We start from the raw sequence: 15288 nt of genomic DNA on the forward strand, positions 1-15288 counted from the left end.
CCTTTTGTTTATAGCTACTTATGAATGTACTGTATATAGTATGAATAATGTTTGCCCTACGAGGTATCTATTGCTCTGTAGAAGCCTTAATCACTTAGCAATGATATCAAACGAGACTCTAAATAATGCCAGAAGCTATTTTGATTTTATACTACTTTAACTATACAAGAGTTACTCACAGATGTCGACCCTTACTTTGCCGGCGATAGGCTATCCGTCAGGTAGACGCCCATGAACCACCATGAGATGCAACCCTCCAGCCTGCAACCCTCCTGCCACCCTGCAGCTATCCACGTCAGACCCCTGTTCTTTGTCGTTCCTTCGCTGATCCATGGCGCTTCGATGATAATCGAAGGATCTACGCTAACCTAAAGCGGCCTCAGCCTTGCATTAGCCTCGTCGCGCCAAGAACAAAAACGTGGGTCCTTGGGTCGGAGCTCGTTCCGTAAGTGGGTCCGCCAAGATGCGATGATCCGCACTGTCCCGCGAACTCTAACCATAATACTAACCTGACGGCTTGCTTCTGTCCACCGCTTCCGCTGCTTCCGCGGCTTCGCTGCCCATAGCGTTTCTCTCTTATCTTTGTAGAGCTTTGCTTCGGCGTGGGCTCTCCAAAGCAGTTGATACAGCAGAAGTCGAGAGACTCAAGAGACCAATAAACCAAGATGCTCTCGTATAGCACGCCCACGCTGGTGGCGGCCGTGATGGTCGCGTTGCTGGTGCCTTTCCTGACTCGCGCAGTTCTGGTTCGCCGCAGGTTCTACAAGATGAGAGCTAACGGGATCGTAGGTGCTACTGCTTGCTATGCGCGAGGCTCTGCACCATTTGTTTAATCCTAGGTTAGACGAGACAACGGGCTGACATCTTCTTCCACAGCCCATCATCGAGCCATACTCGCCCTTTCTGGGCCATCTCCCGCTGATGAGGAGCTTGAGAAAAGGGCTGCCTCGCGACGCTCATGGCTCCTATACCTCGATGAAAATCATACAAAACTGGCAAACATACTTTCCCACCGCGAAGAAATGTCCTCCCTTGATCTATCTAGATGTCTGGCCCTTTATATCCCAGCCTATCATCATGGTTATTGCGCCCGAGCTCTGCGCGCAGCTCACCCAGGAGACGCCCCAGCCACGGCATCCCATGTTTGGATGGGCAATGACCCCAGTCACAGACGGTATTGACATTATATCTATGAACATGGCTGACCATAAGGTCTGGCGCTCCAGACTGAACCCAGGGTTTTCGTCTAGGAACGTCATTCAGAATATGCCTGCTATCCTTGAAGAAGTCTCCCTTTTTGCCCAGAGACTGAAGGACACAATTGATGGGGATAGCGGAGAATGGGGGCGCATGTTTACTCTCTATGACCGAGCAGTTGCGGTGACCTTTGATATCATCTCAATATTTACCCTGTAGCGCCCCCTCCTCGCACCCGTCTTCAAGGAGTCTGCTAGTTTGTTTGCTGACCGGACATATATTCACAGTGATCTTCACCTTAACGAACAGACAAGCGGGCCAGGGCCGCTACTTAAGGCTCTGAGGAATCTAATCACCCGAGTGAAGCTAAAGAATATCAAGAACCGGCTAGAACGATATACTCCAGGATTTAGGCGCGACGTATCGCAAAACGCGGCTACTATGAGAGATATCCTACTACCCCAGATACAGTCGCGGTTTAATGAATCCCCTAGTTCAAAGAATCAGAAAACTGTCATCGACCTAGCTATCAAAGATCTGAAAGAAAGCGGATATCAACCTACATCTAGATTAATGAACATCATCGTCGCCAATCTAAAGGCTTTCTTATTCGCCGGTCATGACACCACTGCTCAAACCCTGTTAGTTTTTCCCTTAGGAAGCCTAGATAGAAGCTGCTTTACTTTGCTAACTCGCTTTATTTTGCTAACTTGCTATCTTAGTTGCTGGGTTTTCTACGAAATCAACAAATATCCCGACATCCTTGAAAAACTCCGCGCCGAACATAATCAGGTGCTAGGGTTCGATCCAAAACTAGTAACCGAGATATTGCAACAAGCCCCCCACAAGATAAATCAGTTAGAATACACGGCTGCAGTTATCAAGGAAACACTACGCATCCACTCTCTAGCCAACACCTTTCGCCAGGCTAACCCTAGCTTCACCTTCTCACTTGATGGCATCCAGTATCCAACATATAACTTTATGATCCAGACAACTCCAACAATGACCCATATTCATCCTGATCTATGGCCTCGACCAATGGAATTTATACCTGATCGCTTCCTGGTCCCGGATGGTCACCCCCTGTACCCCATTAAGAATGCCTGGCGTCCGTTTGAGTTAGGGTCGACGAAATGTATCGGCCAAGAACTAGCCTTGCTAGAGCTGAAGCTCGCCTTGGTGTTTACAGTGCGCGAGTTGGATTTCGATTTCAATTATGATCTGTGGGAGGGAATGAAGACAGAGAAGACAACGGGTGCAGTGCCGGACACAGTCAATGGTGAACGCACATATAGATGCGGTGATGGCATCGGTTCAGTCAAGGATGACTTGCCTATGAGAGTAAGGCTAAGATAGCAGGATTTTTTTTTTTTCCTAGTAAGAGAAGAATTAATAAATGTCTCTAAATAACCAGCTACACGTTGGGCTTTATATATAAGGGGAATAGAAAACCATTCACTTCTTTCCGTTTACCTCCGGAACCTTCATTCGACTCGCAATATCACGCACCACATATATCTGGCCGTATAAATCAGTCACATCACAAAACATACGCCATACCCCCATCTTCCGCTCATGAAGCTTCCGCGCCATATGGCTAGTTGCTCGCTGCCCTTCCTCCTGGAGCCTTTTGAAAGCATCATCCAGACAACTGCGCTCGTACTCCGCCAGCCTGAACAGGGCCTTTTTCTTTTCCTCCATCGTGGCCGGGCCCGTCGATCCCGCTAACATCTGCAATTCCGGAAAGTTGACCGAGTTGACGTTTCCCTCTGCCTTGTCACGGGCTACGGACCCGTAATCGTTGTACATGCGACACATGGTAGACAGGTGCTTGCAGACGGATGCGGCCATGTACTTCTCTTCCGCAGTTCCAAAGCAATCTTTCCCCTGCCCGAGCGAAGCGCCCAACAGGCAGCTCACAAACTGAAAAGAATACGGGCATGAAGTATGTTCTGCTGAGGTGGTGCGTACCCAGTGGGAAAAACTGTCTGTGGCCGTGCTATAAACCCCTCCGCTAGAGGGGTGCTCGAGCTGGAATCTGGCGTTGTCTTCTATCTGCGTTACGTGGGCCAAGAGGAATTCCTTCAGGCGCCGACGCAGCCCGTTGCGGTCCCAGGCGCTGGCCGACTTGACTGACGGGTGGTTAAGGACGAATGTCGTGAACTTGGTCAGCGGCAAAACAACCTCACGATTGTTCTGTTGTTTACCATTGTTACCATTACTGTGCTCTTCGTCTTCTTCCGGGTATGGCCGTTTAACGCCCCGCAACAATTCACTGTCGGAACTCTTGCCGTCAAATAGGGTATCAATCACTCGACGGAGCTCGGGAGTACGGCCGGTATAATGAGGGCCTGCCACCGCTTCGAGAAATTCGTCGGCCTGGTAGTTCAAGAATGAAATGATCATCATATCATACAGGAATGAAGTAGAGGCGAATGCACGATTACGATTGTTACAAGCTGTCCAGGTAAAAGGGATTATTTCGAAATACTTGTCCTTTTCCATGTCCTTGCGGGGAAATACCTCTAACCTGCGTGCTTGGAGTAAAGGCTGGAAAAGCCTTGCCTCAGTCATCGAGGCGCGGATCTGCCATTCTGGAAGGGAGGTAAAAAGGGGTGTCTGCTGGAACAGCTTTACAAGTTTGGTTGTATTTGCCGTTGAAACGCACCAGAGACTGCCCCCAACAGATGAGGTACTGGAGGGCAACGAAGTAGCTGCTTTGATCGCTGCCAGTTCATACGCTTCAGCCAGTAGGGGAGAGGCGTAAGTGACCTTCTCGATCCAGATGAAATTTCCGACCTGGCTTCCACGGTTGGCATGCAAGAAGCTCACGCCGCGCCCGGAACTTCTTAGTCTCCTGGCTTACCTTATTGGACACAATACCCTGTCCTCGCCTCGGTTAGTATGAGGACTCCATAGGCTGTCTGTTCGGTTGAGCCATTCCACGATCCGTCCTCATGCTGATTGAGCATTGCCCTCAAACAGGCCTGGAAGAGTGTGATGGCAGCCCTTGATGCTAGGTCTCGTCCAAGTAACTGCTCAGGAGAACTGTCTTCTCGTTCCGCTAGAGCTAATAGTCTAACTAAAGACTTGACGAGCAAAACAGACGGATATAGAGGGCTCAGGCTCTGTAAAAGCGGGAAGGAAGACATAATCTTAGTTATTTGGGCCTTTGGGTACTAGGTTTTCAAACGTACCCATTTATCCGCGATTGCCCCGTCAGTACTCCACCAGGAGTCGCATAAGAAGTTCACCACCTTTAGAATCTGTGGGGTATAGAGGGAAATATCAGGCTGATGGAGAATGGTAAGCAGGGCATTGCAGTTGGCGCTGAAACTGGGGTTTCTTTCGCATTGGTAGGTCCGGAAGTGAGTGGCTGCCTCAAATGCCTTGATCATTGGTTCAGGCCGTACTGCACCGCCGAGTAGATTCAGGGCAATCATGCCTCTAGCTGTGTCATCCATATCAGACTGAAAATCGGGAGCTGTATGTTGGAATTAATTAGCCCCTACAAATGTAATTGATACCTGTGGAAAGATGGAGTGCGGGCTGCTGATAGCTACCGTAACCAATTGTCCCATCTCCGTTACTGAATGCACGGGTAAGTATCTCGTAAATCTGCTCCAGCTCTGGGCATCTCAGATCTGAAGCGGAAAACCCGGCTTCGAGCAAGGTTGACAATATCTATCGTGGAAAGTTAGAGGAGAGATCTGATTACCTTCGAGCTGGGAGAATACTCACCCAGGTATATTCAAAGTAGGTCGAGGGAAAGGCGCTAGGGACCGCGCCACTCCCCTTCCCTGCCGCGGAATGGATGACATGGCGAAGATAGCTCTCGGCTTCGTCGTCCCAATTGGTCGAGTTCATCAGGTATGCGGCGGTGGAGGAAGGCGAGCCCATCATGGAGCCAACCACTTTATGATGGGCGACCTTGTCAAAATCGATTTCGCCAACGAATGCTTCGAGCGAGTGCAGCGGTGTCATCTTTACTGTGCCATACAAGGCCTCGGGTTTGAACCGGGCTAACTTAGCGGCATTAATCTTCACCAGCTCATCTCTGCCCTCGAAGCAAAAGCTGAGTTTCGCATCTGCCTCCTCCAACAACGTCAGGAGCTTTGGGACAATGATTTCGAACCCGACGTGCATCGTTTCTGATACACGCCATTCCTCGAGCTGCGAGCGCAGCAATATGGCTGCTCGGTCAATTCGCCTTTCGAGGTCGTCTGGATGTACTTCCTCCCGGAGCTGCAGGGGTTCTACAGCATGTCTTTTGAGGGAAAGCAGTGCCGCTGCTGTATTCACAATGCTGTCAACCTGAGAATTTGTTTCTCTCCGCCAGCCGCCATCGTCGGACTGGGTGAGAAGGAGGGAGCGGAAGCATTCAGGGAACAGCCAATGTTTCTGCCCTCCGACGGTCTTTGTGACCAGTGACACCCAAGCTGTGTCATAGGTAGCACAGCTCATCGACCCGTTGCCATACTTCGGATCGTGGCCTTTGAAGCTTCGTTTTATCAGGAGTCTTGCATTGATTCCTAGGTTAGCGACCCCCGCGGGGTCTGCGTGCTGTACGCCCATATTTTCAATTAATAAACAATGGATACGTACGGGCTTGTCGAACCATGCAAACGAGGGTACCGAACTCCTCTATGTCATCCTATATATAAATACTTCCGATGAACCGGCAATTGAACCCTGTCAGGAGCATGCCTGTCTCGACTTGTTATCTATACCTCACGTTAGATTCTCCGCTCAGCTGAAAGGTCAGTGGATATGGTTCGGTCTTCGGCCCGCAGTAAGAGAGGGGACCACTTGGGTAGCTACAAATAAGATACCCTGCCCAGGGCTCACTTGGATCTCTCTTTCTCTCTCCAGGTCCATGGCACTGCAAAACTCAATGATATCCGGCCATGTTTGCTCAACGGCAAGGCGTTTCAGCTCTGGACGATGCTATCCTAGCGTTTCTCGCAGGAGTAGTTGTCATTGGACTCTCCAGCGTGGTCCTCTCTGGGTATCATTTCCTTTCTGCCCCAAACACCAGACGGATTCCCAGAGCTGGCAAGGCTCCGGGGTGGTTTGGCCTGGCCAACGCCAAACGAGACTTCATTGCAAATGGGGCCAAAATCATTGATCAGGGATACCGCAAGGTGAGAATGACGGACTGGGGGAGAGGCCTCGGTTGAGAACGCTCCTCATGCTCATCATGGATACAGTACAAGGATTCTGCATTTCTCGTACAGACGGCAGACATGGAGCGGATCGTGCTCAGCCCGAAATACCTGCATGAGATCCGCAATGCGCCGGAGTCGGTCCTCAGCCTGAGAGAAGGAATGAGCCAGGTGGGTGGTCGACTGACAAACGAGTTAGCCTTACATCCTTCGATCTGCAGCTAACGGGTTTCATCTATACAGAGGCACCTGGGCAAATTCACGACACTGGATGTGATCCTGACGAGCCACCTGCAAAGCAGTGTGTGTAAGACGCAGTTGACCCAGAATCTTCGTAAGTAATTATGGAGTGACTGGTTAACTGGATAATTCGTAACTAGTTTATTAACTGGTTAACTGTCAGACGCCCTCATCACGCCGATGAATGAGGAGGCCCAGTTCTGGCTGGCGCAGCGGATACCGATCGACCGGCCTTCATCCGCAGTTCTGGGCCACGACACCCTCCTCGGCGTCGTTGCAGGAATCTCTTCGCGGGTCCTGGTTGGTCTGCCCATGGGCAGGGACCAGGACTGGCTCCGAACCGTTGTGGGCTACACGATTGATGTCATGCAAGCATCGGCAGGCCTGCGTCCGTATCCAACTCTGCTGCGCCCGCTCGTTGCGCCGGTAAGCGTTCCATGATGAAAGCAAGGAGGATGCTGCCTGCTAACCGTGTCTAGTGGCTCAGATGCATCAAAAGACTCCAGGGACACTTGGACACGGCCCATCGCTGCTTCGGCGACGTCTTCGCCCAGAGACTGGCTGATCCATCCAGGACAGAGGGAGAGCAGAATGTGATCCAGTGGATGGCCGAGGCTGCCACCGGCGACGACAGAAACCCCGAAGTGCTCGTCAAGAAGCTGTTGTTCATCACGCTCGCTGCCGTGCATACGAGCACCATGGCTGCAACCCATGCGCTGTTCGACCTCTGCGTCATGCCAGAGTACATACCCCTGTTGCGCGAGGAGCTGGACGAGGTCATTGCCAAACACGGCTGGACCCTGGCTGCGATCAATAACATGCCGGTGCTTGACAGCTTTCTCAAGGAGTCCCAGCGCATCAACCATCCTGGGCTGCGTAAGGACACCCGCTGATCTTTGTATGACCGACATTTGTAACTGACGGGAAAAAGTCTCATTCAACCGCAAGGTCCTGCAGCCTCTGCGCCTCTCAGACGGCACAGTGATTCCTGCAGGCAGTTTCATCTCGATGGCAACCAGCTCCATCGCCCGAGACCCGGAGCACTACCCAGAACCGGAGCGCTTCGACGGCCTGCGGTTCTACAACATGCGTAAGGCGTCCAATGGCGATTCCAGCAAGCGTCATCAGTTCGTGAGTACGGGGCCGGAGAACCTGGCCTTTGGCTTTGGCAAGTTTGCGTGTCCGGGGCGTTTCTTCGCCGCAGCTCAGATCAAGGTGATAATGGCCACCATCATCTTGAGGTACAACGTCTCCTTCCCAGACGGCCAGAAGACACGGCCGCAGAACACTTTTGTAGGAGAATCCATCGGCCCAGACCGCAGACAAGTAATTGTGTTTCGGCGTCGAAGTGACATTTAACACATCTTGTCCGTTGTCTGAGAATAGTCAGTCCTAGATGCAATATTACTTCTTAGAGTCTCTGCTGGTGGTGCCTGATGGTGAAGGAGTGTCTCTAAGCCCCATACCTAATAATACCCAAGTATGTTAAACGGCCTCTTGGTCGAGCTGAGAGCCCAGGGAAAACATCCATCCAGCTGCCATCCCTGCATCCTCGTAACTTATCCACTCTTCGGTCCGAGATGCAGATTCAACTGTGGATTCACGGATGCATGAAAAAGGCCAGGGATGCTCCAGCGTCGGTGAGGGGCTCTCGACATGGGGGGTTCAGTCGATATACTCATGTTAGTTATATGGGCTCCCCTCCAGCGCCAGTAATACCATGAGCTTCAGTTGCTTTGTCGGTTTTTGACAGACTCAGAGAGATGGAGGCCACCAACGTTAGCAGCGGGCTGCTTGGCCCGGTCTATACTGCTCTGCCAGAGATCGAATGGAACGGCCGTCAGGGCTTCGCTCTCTTCATCGTCGCGATTTTATCTCTGCATCTCTTCAATGTCTTCAAGGAAAGCCTCTTTGGCGTCAAGGCGCCCATGGTCGGCTATAGATCTTTCTTCGAGCCCAAATGGCTTTTACGTCTGCGATTTGTGCGAGGCAGCATGTCTATCATCCGCGGCGGTTATAGCAAGGTAAGCTGCCCATCCTAATGGACAGTAAATAGTTGCTTACACCTCGCGTCACTAGTACAAAGACTCCATGTTCAAGATAAGCCGCAATGATGCAGACATCCTCGTCATCTCGAACAAGTACGTGGACGAGCTTCGGAACTTGCCAGAGGAAGAGCTCAGCGGCATCGAGGCGCATATCAGGAACCTGCTGGGCAGCATTTCGACTACGCATGTCATGCTTGAGACCAACCTGCATACCCGCGTGCTCCAGACAAAGCTGACCCCAGCTCTGGGTCTGATATTTGACGACATGAAAGATGAGCTCAATTTTGCTCTGGAGACCGAGTTACCAGAATGTAAAGGTTGGTTGTCGTGACGTTTTTCCTCCCTATTGCCCCCCTTTCACTGACATTGACCCGTAGATAAATGGGTTCCCATATCCATCAACCATCTTATGTTACGGCTCCTCGCTCGGGTTTCGGCTCGCATATTCGTCGGTAGGGCCAACTGTCGCAACGAGGAGTGGCTCTCAGCCAGCATCGACTATACAGAGAACATATTCATCACAGTCATGACTCTGCGAATGATGCCGCGCTATCTCCATCCATTCGTTGCCCCCCTTTTGCCCTGGTACTGGCGTATACGCTCCAACCTGGCCACCGCAAAACGCTTTATCGGTCCCATCATACGCGAGCGTAGGGAGGCCGAGGCCCGGCAAGGGAAAGACTACCAGAAGCATGAGGACCTCCTCCAGTGGATGATGGATGGGGCAAACGAAAAGGAAAGCAATCCGGATATGATAGCCCATATCGAACTTCTCCTTACGCTGGCCTCAATCCATACCTCTTCGATGGCCACGTCAAATGTGATGTACGATCTTTGTGCTCACCCAGAGTACTTTGAACCCCTTCGAGAGGAAATGCTCTCTGCACGGCGCGAAGACGGCGGATGGCGAAAGACTACCCTGACGAAGCTAAGAAAACTTGATAGCTTCCTCAAGGAGTCTCAACGAATGAATCCCCCAAGCCAATGTAAGTCCAAGGCAGTGTATAATTCTCGATATTTACCCTTTCTCAATATCGCTTTTTTTTTTCTATCTAGTGGCATTCAACCGCGTTGTCCGGTCGACCCTTAAACTATCAGATGGCACAGTCCTGCCTGCTGGTACACATTTCAACATAGCCTCTGACGCTATCATGAACGATCCCGCCAAACTCCCCGGTGGCGGCGACCCGGAAGTGTTCGATGGGTTCCGCTACGAGCGGCTCCGTAGCGATCCCGCCCATCCCGAAAATGCTAATCGGTTCCAGCTGGCCATGACAGACAGCAATAACCTACATTTCGGACACGGGAAGTATGCATGCCCGGGGCGGTTTTTCGCCAGCAATGAAATCAAGATGATCATCACTGAGCTGCTGTTGCGTTACGACTTTAAGTATCCGGAGGGACAGGAGAGGCCGCGCAGTTTGGGTGCGGATGAGAATTTGTATCCTGATCCGGATGCTAGGGTGTTGATACGGAGACGAGAAGAAATGTAGGTGGAAACTAACTATTGAAATGTTCTAAAAAAACATCCAACAATTGATAATCTGCCTTCTTGGCCATGCAGCTCGCACCCCTTTTAAACGCCCGTCCCGACATGTATCAAATATAGAATCATACAGTATATAGATAACCATTTGGCATGGTGATGTTTCTCTCCAGGAAATGCTGCTCCGGCGTCACAGGGACAGAATCAGACTCACCAAAAGCAAGAGGCCTCTCAACCGGCCCAACCTTCAACGTCCAAGATGGCGCCCTTTCCGGCGTGAAGTTGGTACTGCGTTTTTCAGTCTTATCAAGTGTGTTGTTTCTACGCATTCCAAGCTCGAGTCGCCAGTTGAACGCATCGGCTCGGGCTTCAGCCATGCTGGCTAAGAAGGCATACCGGACTGGGTCTTCGTCTTCAGGGTCCGGGATTCTTGATAGTAGCCATCGAGGCTCGCAGTGGTGGAAGAAGTATGTGCATTCGTAGCCCATCATGATGAAGTCACTGGCCTGGGCGCATTCGATGAGCCGGTATAGTGAGCGGAGTGGCGTATCGCGGACTCGAAAGATGGGGATACAGTGAAGCTTCCGGATCCCAGGTTGCCGCTCATCAACAATACCAGGCCGTTGTTCGATCTCTTCTACCGATAGAAGCGGACTGGTTGGTGAATAGCTACCGCCACGGAAAGGGCCAGAGAAGGAAGAAGAGAGTTGACCATGGATGGGGACACTGGCGAATGCGCCGTAATGAAGGCCGAATCTTCGGGGGCGTATGGCTACGAGTTATCACTTTAATCGGGTTGCGCATGTTGTCCGTGTCTTGACTGAGAAATGGTTAGTTAAATAATTCATCGACGCCCGCAGGTGGTTCATGGATCATTCCAGTAGACCATGATGAGTACAGATCTACCCTCGGGTCTAGTCCAAGCGTATATCTAAGAAGCGCATTTAGAAAGCGACTAATTGCTCGAATGTCTCTAACTAGTTAGTTATTAACGCTGAGGAAAGGATCCAAACGTAAGACATGTTGTGGCTGACAACTTGTTGCGACGAGCCAGCTTTCCACGTCCAACATACGGAGAGACCGGATGAAACAGGGTGAATAGCAACCTCAAACAAAATGAATTGGGATGTTCTATGCTTCAACGCGGCCACTTTGATCGCCGGTGTCTTCGTGCTCGACTATGGCGCAGACAAGTTCATCGACCATACGGTCATTGTTGGGCAGCGCCTAGGGATCTCACAAACCGTCATCGCCCTCTTGACAGCCGGTGCCGAATGGGAAGAGGTATATAATTTTATACTTGAATATCCATCTATCCATCTGTTCACCCCGGCTAACCCTTTGAATAGCTCGCCGTGGTGGTTGCAGCGGTCCTGCAGCACCGCAGCCCCCTGGCCCTGGGAAACGTCACGGGCTCTGCCATCTCCAATATCCTCGGTGCCTTTTCTCTGGGACTCCTTTTTTACCCCCAGGGGTTGGAGTTTGACCGCAGCGCAAAGGTATACTCGACCTTGCTGCTTGCGGTTACCACGCTCTTCACGGTGCTGGCGTTCTTCAACCTACTCAACCGGATTGTTGGCGGCATCTTGATTGCTATTTTCGGTCTCTACATCGTCTCTATCATCTACGCTATTTACAGGGGGGTAGCCTCGCCCCCAGAGCTGTCTGATAGTGATAGCGACGGGGAGTCGAATGATGGCGATGGCCATGGCCCTCTGTCTGAGACCGCGCCTCTCATACAGAATAATGAACATGAACATGAACACGAACATGCGCCGTCATCAGATGATAAAGGGAGCAGAAGAAACAGAGGGCTTCCATACCACATATTCCATCTCACCATGGGGTTCCTCTCGCTGTCTCTGTCCGGTTACATCCTCTCTCACAGCGCCGTCACCATCGCTGACTCCCTGCATCTCTCGGGAACGGTCTTTGGCCTGACCGTCGTCTCGTTTGCCACCACTCTGCCTGAGAAGCTGGTTGCTGTCCTCAGTGGTTCCCGCGGCCAGGCTGGCATCATGGCTGCGACGACGGCAGGGAGCAATATCTTTCTGCTGACGCTCTGCCTTGGTGCCGTTGCAGCAGCGGGGTACCAGGCACAAGGGGTCGACAACTTTGTGCTCTTTGAGCTGCTCGCAGTGTGGGTGTCCTCTTTAGCATTCTGCACCGTCATCTTCTTGGGCCTGGGTAGGAATGCCGGGATTTTGCTTTTGGCCGCGTATATCGTGTTTCTGTCCCTGGAGTTTACCATCTACCGGCGGTGATCATCACCGACAGCTTAACTTTTATAACTGCCAGAAGCACTCAAGGGAAACAATTTCGTTCGCCTTGATAGATAGCAGGTAGTCAATTGTATGGAAGAACCAAGGAAAATGCATGAAATGCCTTATTCGACATATTCGAAGTTGTGCCGGAAGATCCAGCAGTGAACCATTTTAAGACTATGCCCTGGACGAATATATACTCGGGGACCCGCAAACGCTCGTGGACCTCATCATTCAAACTACGACATCATCGTCTCCTCTAAATGGATTACCTCGAGCCGCAACGTGCCTGCAAGCGAGAAACGGCTGACGCCCGGCCGGTCAGGAAAGGCCTTGATTCTAGATTTCCCCGTTAATACAGATGATAACAGTACCGTCTTTATTATTACTATTATTATCATTTTATATAACAAGGAATCAAAGGCAGCAATAGGAGCTACTTAAGCCAGAGAGAGAACAGAAGATCCGGACGAGCCAGTGAGCGTCCAGGGGTTGCCCAACCTGCAAGCAAGCTGGAATCTGCATACTAGGCGCTGGAACAACTAGGAGAAGCGGGAGCGCCGGCAGCACAAGGAGGTTATATCAGGCCATATATACATACATTATCAACTGGATCTGGGCCCGAGCTGCTTTTAACCAACTAGCGAGTTGCAAAAGCAAATACAGACATCGGGATTTGAAGTTTATAGCAAGGTTGGTTACTTGAACAGAAACGCCTCACTCCTGATTCGACCAGAGATAGAGCGAGAGCTTCGCTTAAGAGTCGAACCAACTGGTTAATAGGAATGGAAATGGTATATCCGCGGGTGCAACTCCGCGGGAGATGGTTCAGGTGTAACAGAGGGCTATTTCCTCCTGGTGTAGCAGTATGTATGTATACTGGGTAGTTATATAGTTAGGTATATAAAGCCCTATATTTATGTATGGATGTTGAGTGTCCTCTCTGGTTATCTACCAGAGACGAAGAAAATACCAGTTGCTGACTATCTCATTCATTCCACTGATTTAGTTACCGGTCAAGATGTTCATCTCCAGGCCTGTTATTACGAGCATTGGCTCCAGGGTCTCAGTTCAACTCACCACGACGGGCCTCAGAGCCATGGCCACCGGTACTGTCAAACCAGCAAGCCATCTTCAATCAGCATCAGTATCATCTAACGTTTTGTTCTTTTTCTCTTTAGCTGTTCCAAAGTTCCCCTTCTCGCGCCCTCGCGGAGCCGAGCCTCCAGCAGAATACGCCAGACTGCGCGCAACCGACCCGGTATCCAAGGTCGAGCTCTGGGATGGCAGCCAGGCATGGCTCGTGGTGAAGCACAAGGATATATGCAGTGTCCTAACAGACCAGCGGCTTTCCAAGCAGCGCAATCGTCCCGGGTTTCCCGAGCTCGACGCGGGTGGAAAGGAGGCAGCGAAGAGAAAGCCAACGTTTGTCGACATGGATCCGCCGGAGCATATGCAGCAGAGGTGAGAGATGCGGATCCGGATGCGGACGCAGTGCTAAAAGGGATAGAATGGGCGCTGATGATATTAACAGGAGCATGGTCGAGCCCCTATTCACCCGCGAGCATATTGATGGAATGCGTCCGCATATCCAACAGACGGTCAATACCCTGATTGACGAGATGATCATAGGGGGCGGGAAGCCTGCAGTGGACATTGTGGAGAAGCTCGCATTGCCAACTGCGTCATATGTAAGTGCTCACAGAGAGGGACGAAATAGTTAACATTAAGAGGCATCATCCTCTAATGAAACGAGCCCTTGGCTAGATCATCTATGGCATCCTCGGTGTCCCGTTCAAGGACCTGGAATATCTCACTCAACAGGCTGCTATCCGCAGCAACGGCAGCGCAACTGCGGCTGCTGCATCCGCAGCTAACCAGTGAGCTTCTTCATCATGCGTTCTGGGCCCGCAGGCAACTGGTTAAGGAGAAAGGGACTGGCGGAGCTGCTAACCAACGAGTGAATGTGATAGGCAACTCCTTGAATATATCGGTGGCCTCGTCGACCAGAGAATCGCCGAGCCACGGAACGATCTCATCAGCAAACTCGTTGTAGAGCAGGTCAGCACTTCCCTACCCTTTGAATGATAACTTTTAATTAAGTCATTCCGTTCAGCTCAAGCCAGGACATCTGCAGAGAGACGATGTTATTCAGATGGCGTTCCTGATGCTTGTTGCCGGCAATGCCACGATGGTGAACATGATCAACCTGGTAAGCCGGCAGCTGCTCTCGACATCCGCCATGTAACAACAGTCACTCAAACTCGTGTTTTGTATAGGGTATCGTGACACTCTTTGAGAACCCGTCCCAGCTTGCAGACCTCAAGAAGGACCTGTCCCTTGTACCGCAATTCGTTGAAGAGCTCTGCCACTTCCACACAGCATCTGCCATGGCCACGCGCCGTGTTGCAAAGGTCGATATCGAACTCGGCGGCAAGGTAACTGACTATCTCTTAAACCACTGTCTCTCCCTGCGTGCTCCCTGGATAGATCTTTCATTCTGACACACAGTCCAGACTATCAAAGCCGGCGAAGGGATCATCGCCGCTACACAGTCCGGAAACCGTGACGCCGACGTGTTCCCCGACCCAGATACCTTCAACATGCACCGCAAGCGTGGCGCAGAGTCGGCGTTTGGCTTTGGATACGGCGAGCATCGCTGCGTTGCCGAGTGGCTGGCTCGCGCTGAGCTTGAAATCGTCTTCAGTAAGTGCCAGCTAATGATTCATCAGTTGACTAAATGCCCCTGATCTAAATAATCCGTTGTAGCCACATTGTTTCGGCGTCTCCCAGACCTCAGGCTTGCCGTCCCACTGGATGAGGTGAAATATTCAGACCCATCAAAGGATGTTGGAATCACCGAACTCCCTATTACTTGGTAGGCA

General features: G+C 51.3%; 7 protein-coding genes across 15 annotated transcripts; 5 read left to right on the forward strand and 2 right to left on the reverse strand.

Annotated features, from left to right (window-relative positions):
* The first annotated feature begins 628 nt into the window (after window positions 1-628).
* Window positions 629-3308, forward strand: TERG_08347 (uncharacterized protein). Of its 3 annotated transcripts, XM_047748935.1 has the most exons (4): window positions 683-785; window positions 877-1412; window positions 1485-1838; window positions 1920-3308. In XM_047748935.1, exons 1-4 carry the CDS (start codon window positions 705-707, stop codon window positions 2554-2556), a joined length of 1608 nt encoding a protein of 535 aa, XP_047604927.1. In that variant the 5' UTR covers window positions 683-704; the 3' UTR covers window positions 2557-3308. The 3 variants fall into 3 exon arrangements, with proteins under 3 accessions (XP_003231049.2, XP_047607518.1, XP_047604927.1); XM_003231001.2 differs by having other exon boundaries at window positions 629-1412; XM_047750556.1 differs by having other exon boundaries at window positions 629-1412; window positions 1485-3308.
* TERG_08348 (uncharacterized protein) lies at window positions 2656-5775 on the reverse strand (the record flags this gene model as incomplete). Its single annotated transcript, XM_003231002.1, has 5 exons — window positions 2656-4057; window positions 4084-4328; window positions 4398-4684; window positions 4764-4884; window positions 4942-5775. 5 exons carry the CDS (start codon window positions 5773-5775, stop codon window positions 2656-2658), a joined length of 2889 nt encoding a protein of 962 aa, XP_003231050.1.
* On the forward strand, window positions 4984-7964 carry TERG_08349 (uncharacterized protein; the record flags this gene model as incomplete). The annotated part of the gene is made up of 2 exons (XM_047748936.1): window positions 4984-7481; window positions 7537-7964. The coding sequence occupies exons 1-2, from the start codon at window positions 7211-7213 to the stop codon at window positions 7962-7964; spliced, it is 699 nt and encodes a 232-aa protein (XP_047604928.1). The 5' UTR covers window positions 4984-7210.
* Window positions 7965-8368: 404 nt separating this feature from the next.
* On the forward strand, window positions 8369-10146 carry TERG_08350 (uncharacterized protein; the record flags this gene model as incomplete). Its single annotated transcript, XM_003231004.2, has 4 exons — window positions 8369-8629; window positions 8685-8970; window positions 9031-9639; window positions 9710-10146. The coding sequence occupies 4 exons, from the start codon at window positions 8369-8371 to the stop codon at window positions 10144-10146; spliced, it is 1593 nt and encodes a 530-aa protein (XP_003231052.2).
* Window positions 10147-10264: 118 nt separating this feature from the next.
* TERG_08351 (uncharacterized protein) lies at window positions 10265-10943 on the reverse strand (the record flags this gene model as incomplete). The annotated part of the gene is made up of 2 exons (XM_003231005.1): window positions 10265-10793; window positions 10852-10943. 2 exons carry the CDS (start codon window positions 10941-10943, stop codon window positions 10265-10267), a joined length of 621 nt encoding a protein of 206 aa, XP_003231053.1.
* A 312-nt stretch (window positions 10944-11255) lies between these two features.
* TERG_08352 (uncharacterized protein) lies at window positions 11256-12672 on the forward strand (the record flags this gene model as incomplete). The annotated part of the gene is made up of 2 exons (XM_003231006.2): window positions 11256-11423; window positions 11489-12672. The coding sequence occupies 2 exons, from the start codon at window positions 11256-11258 to the stop codon at window positions 12401-12403; spliced, it is 1083 nt and encodes a 360-aa protein (XP_003231054.1). The 3' UTR covers window positions 12404-12672.
* A 752-nt stretch (window positions 12673-13424) lies between these two features.
* TERG_08353 (uncharacterized protein) lies at window positions 13425-15285 on the forward strand (the record flags this gene model as incomplete). 7 transcript variants are annotated; one of them, XM_003231007.1, is made up of 9 exons in its annotated part: window positions 13425-13512; window positions 13585-13867; window positions 13938-14094; window positions 14171-14283; window positions 14377-14464; window positions 14520-14615; window positions 14683-14841; window positions 14920-15109; window positions 15173-15285. In XM_003231007.1, 9 exons carry the CDS (start codon window positions 13425-13427, stop codon window positions 15283-15285), a joined length of 1287 nt encoding a protein of 428 aa, XP_003231055.1. The 7 variants fall into 7 exon arrangements, with proteins under 7 accessions (XP_003231055.1, XP_047604929.1, XP_047607519.1 ...); XM_047748937.1 differs by having other exon boundaries at window positions 13425-13867; XM_047750557.1 differs by lacking the exon at window positions 15173-15285 and having other exon boundaries at window positions 14920-15153.
* Between the last annotated feature and the right edge of the window lie 3 nt (window positions 15286-15288).

The sequence above is a fragment of the Trichophyton rubrum genome, assembly GCF_000151425.1.
Source record: "Trichophyton rubrum CBS 118892 genomic scaffold supercont2.14, whole genome shotgun sequence".
NCBI lineage: Eukaryota > Fungi > Ascomycota > Eurotiomycetes > Onygenales > Arthrodermataceae > Trichophyton > Trichophyton rubrum.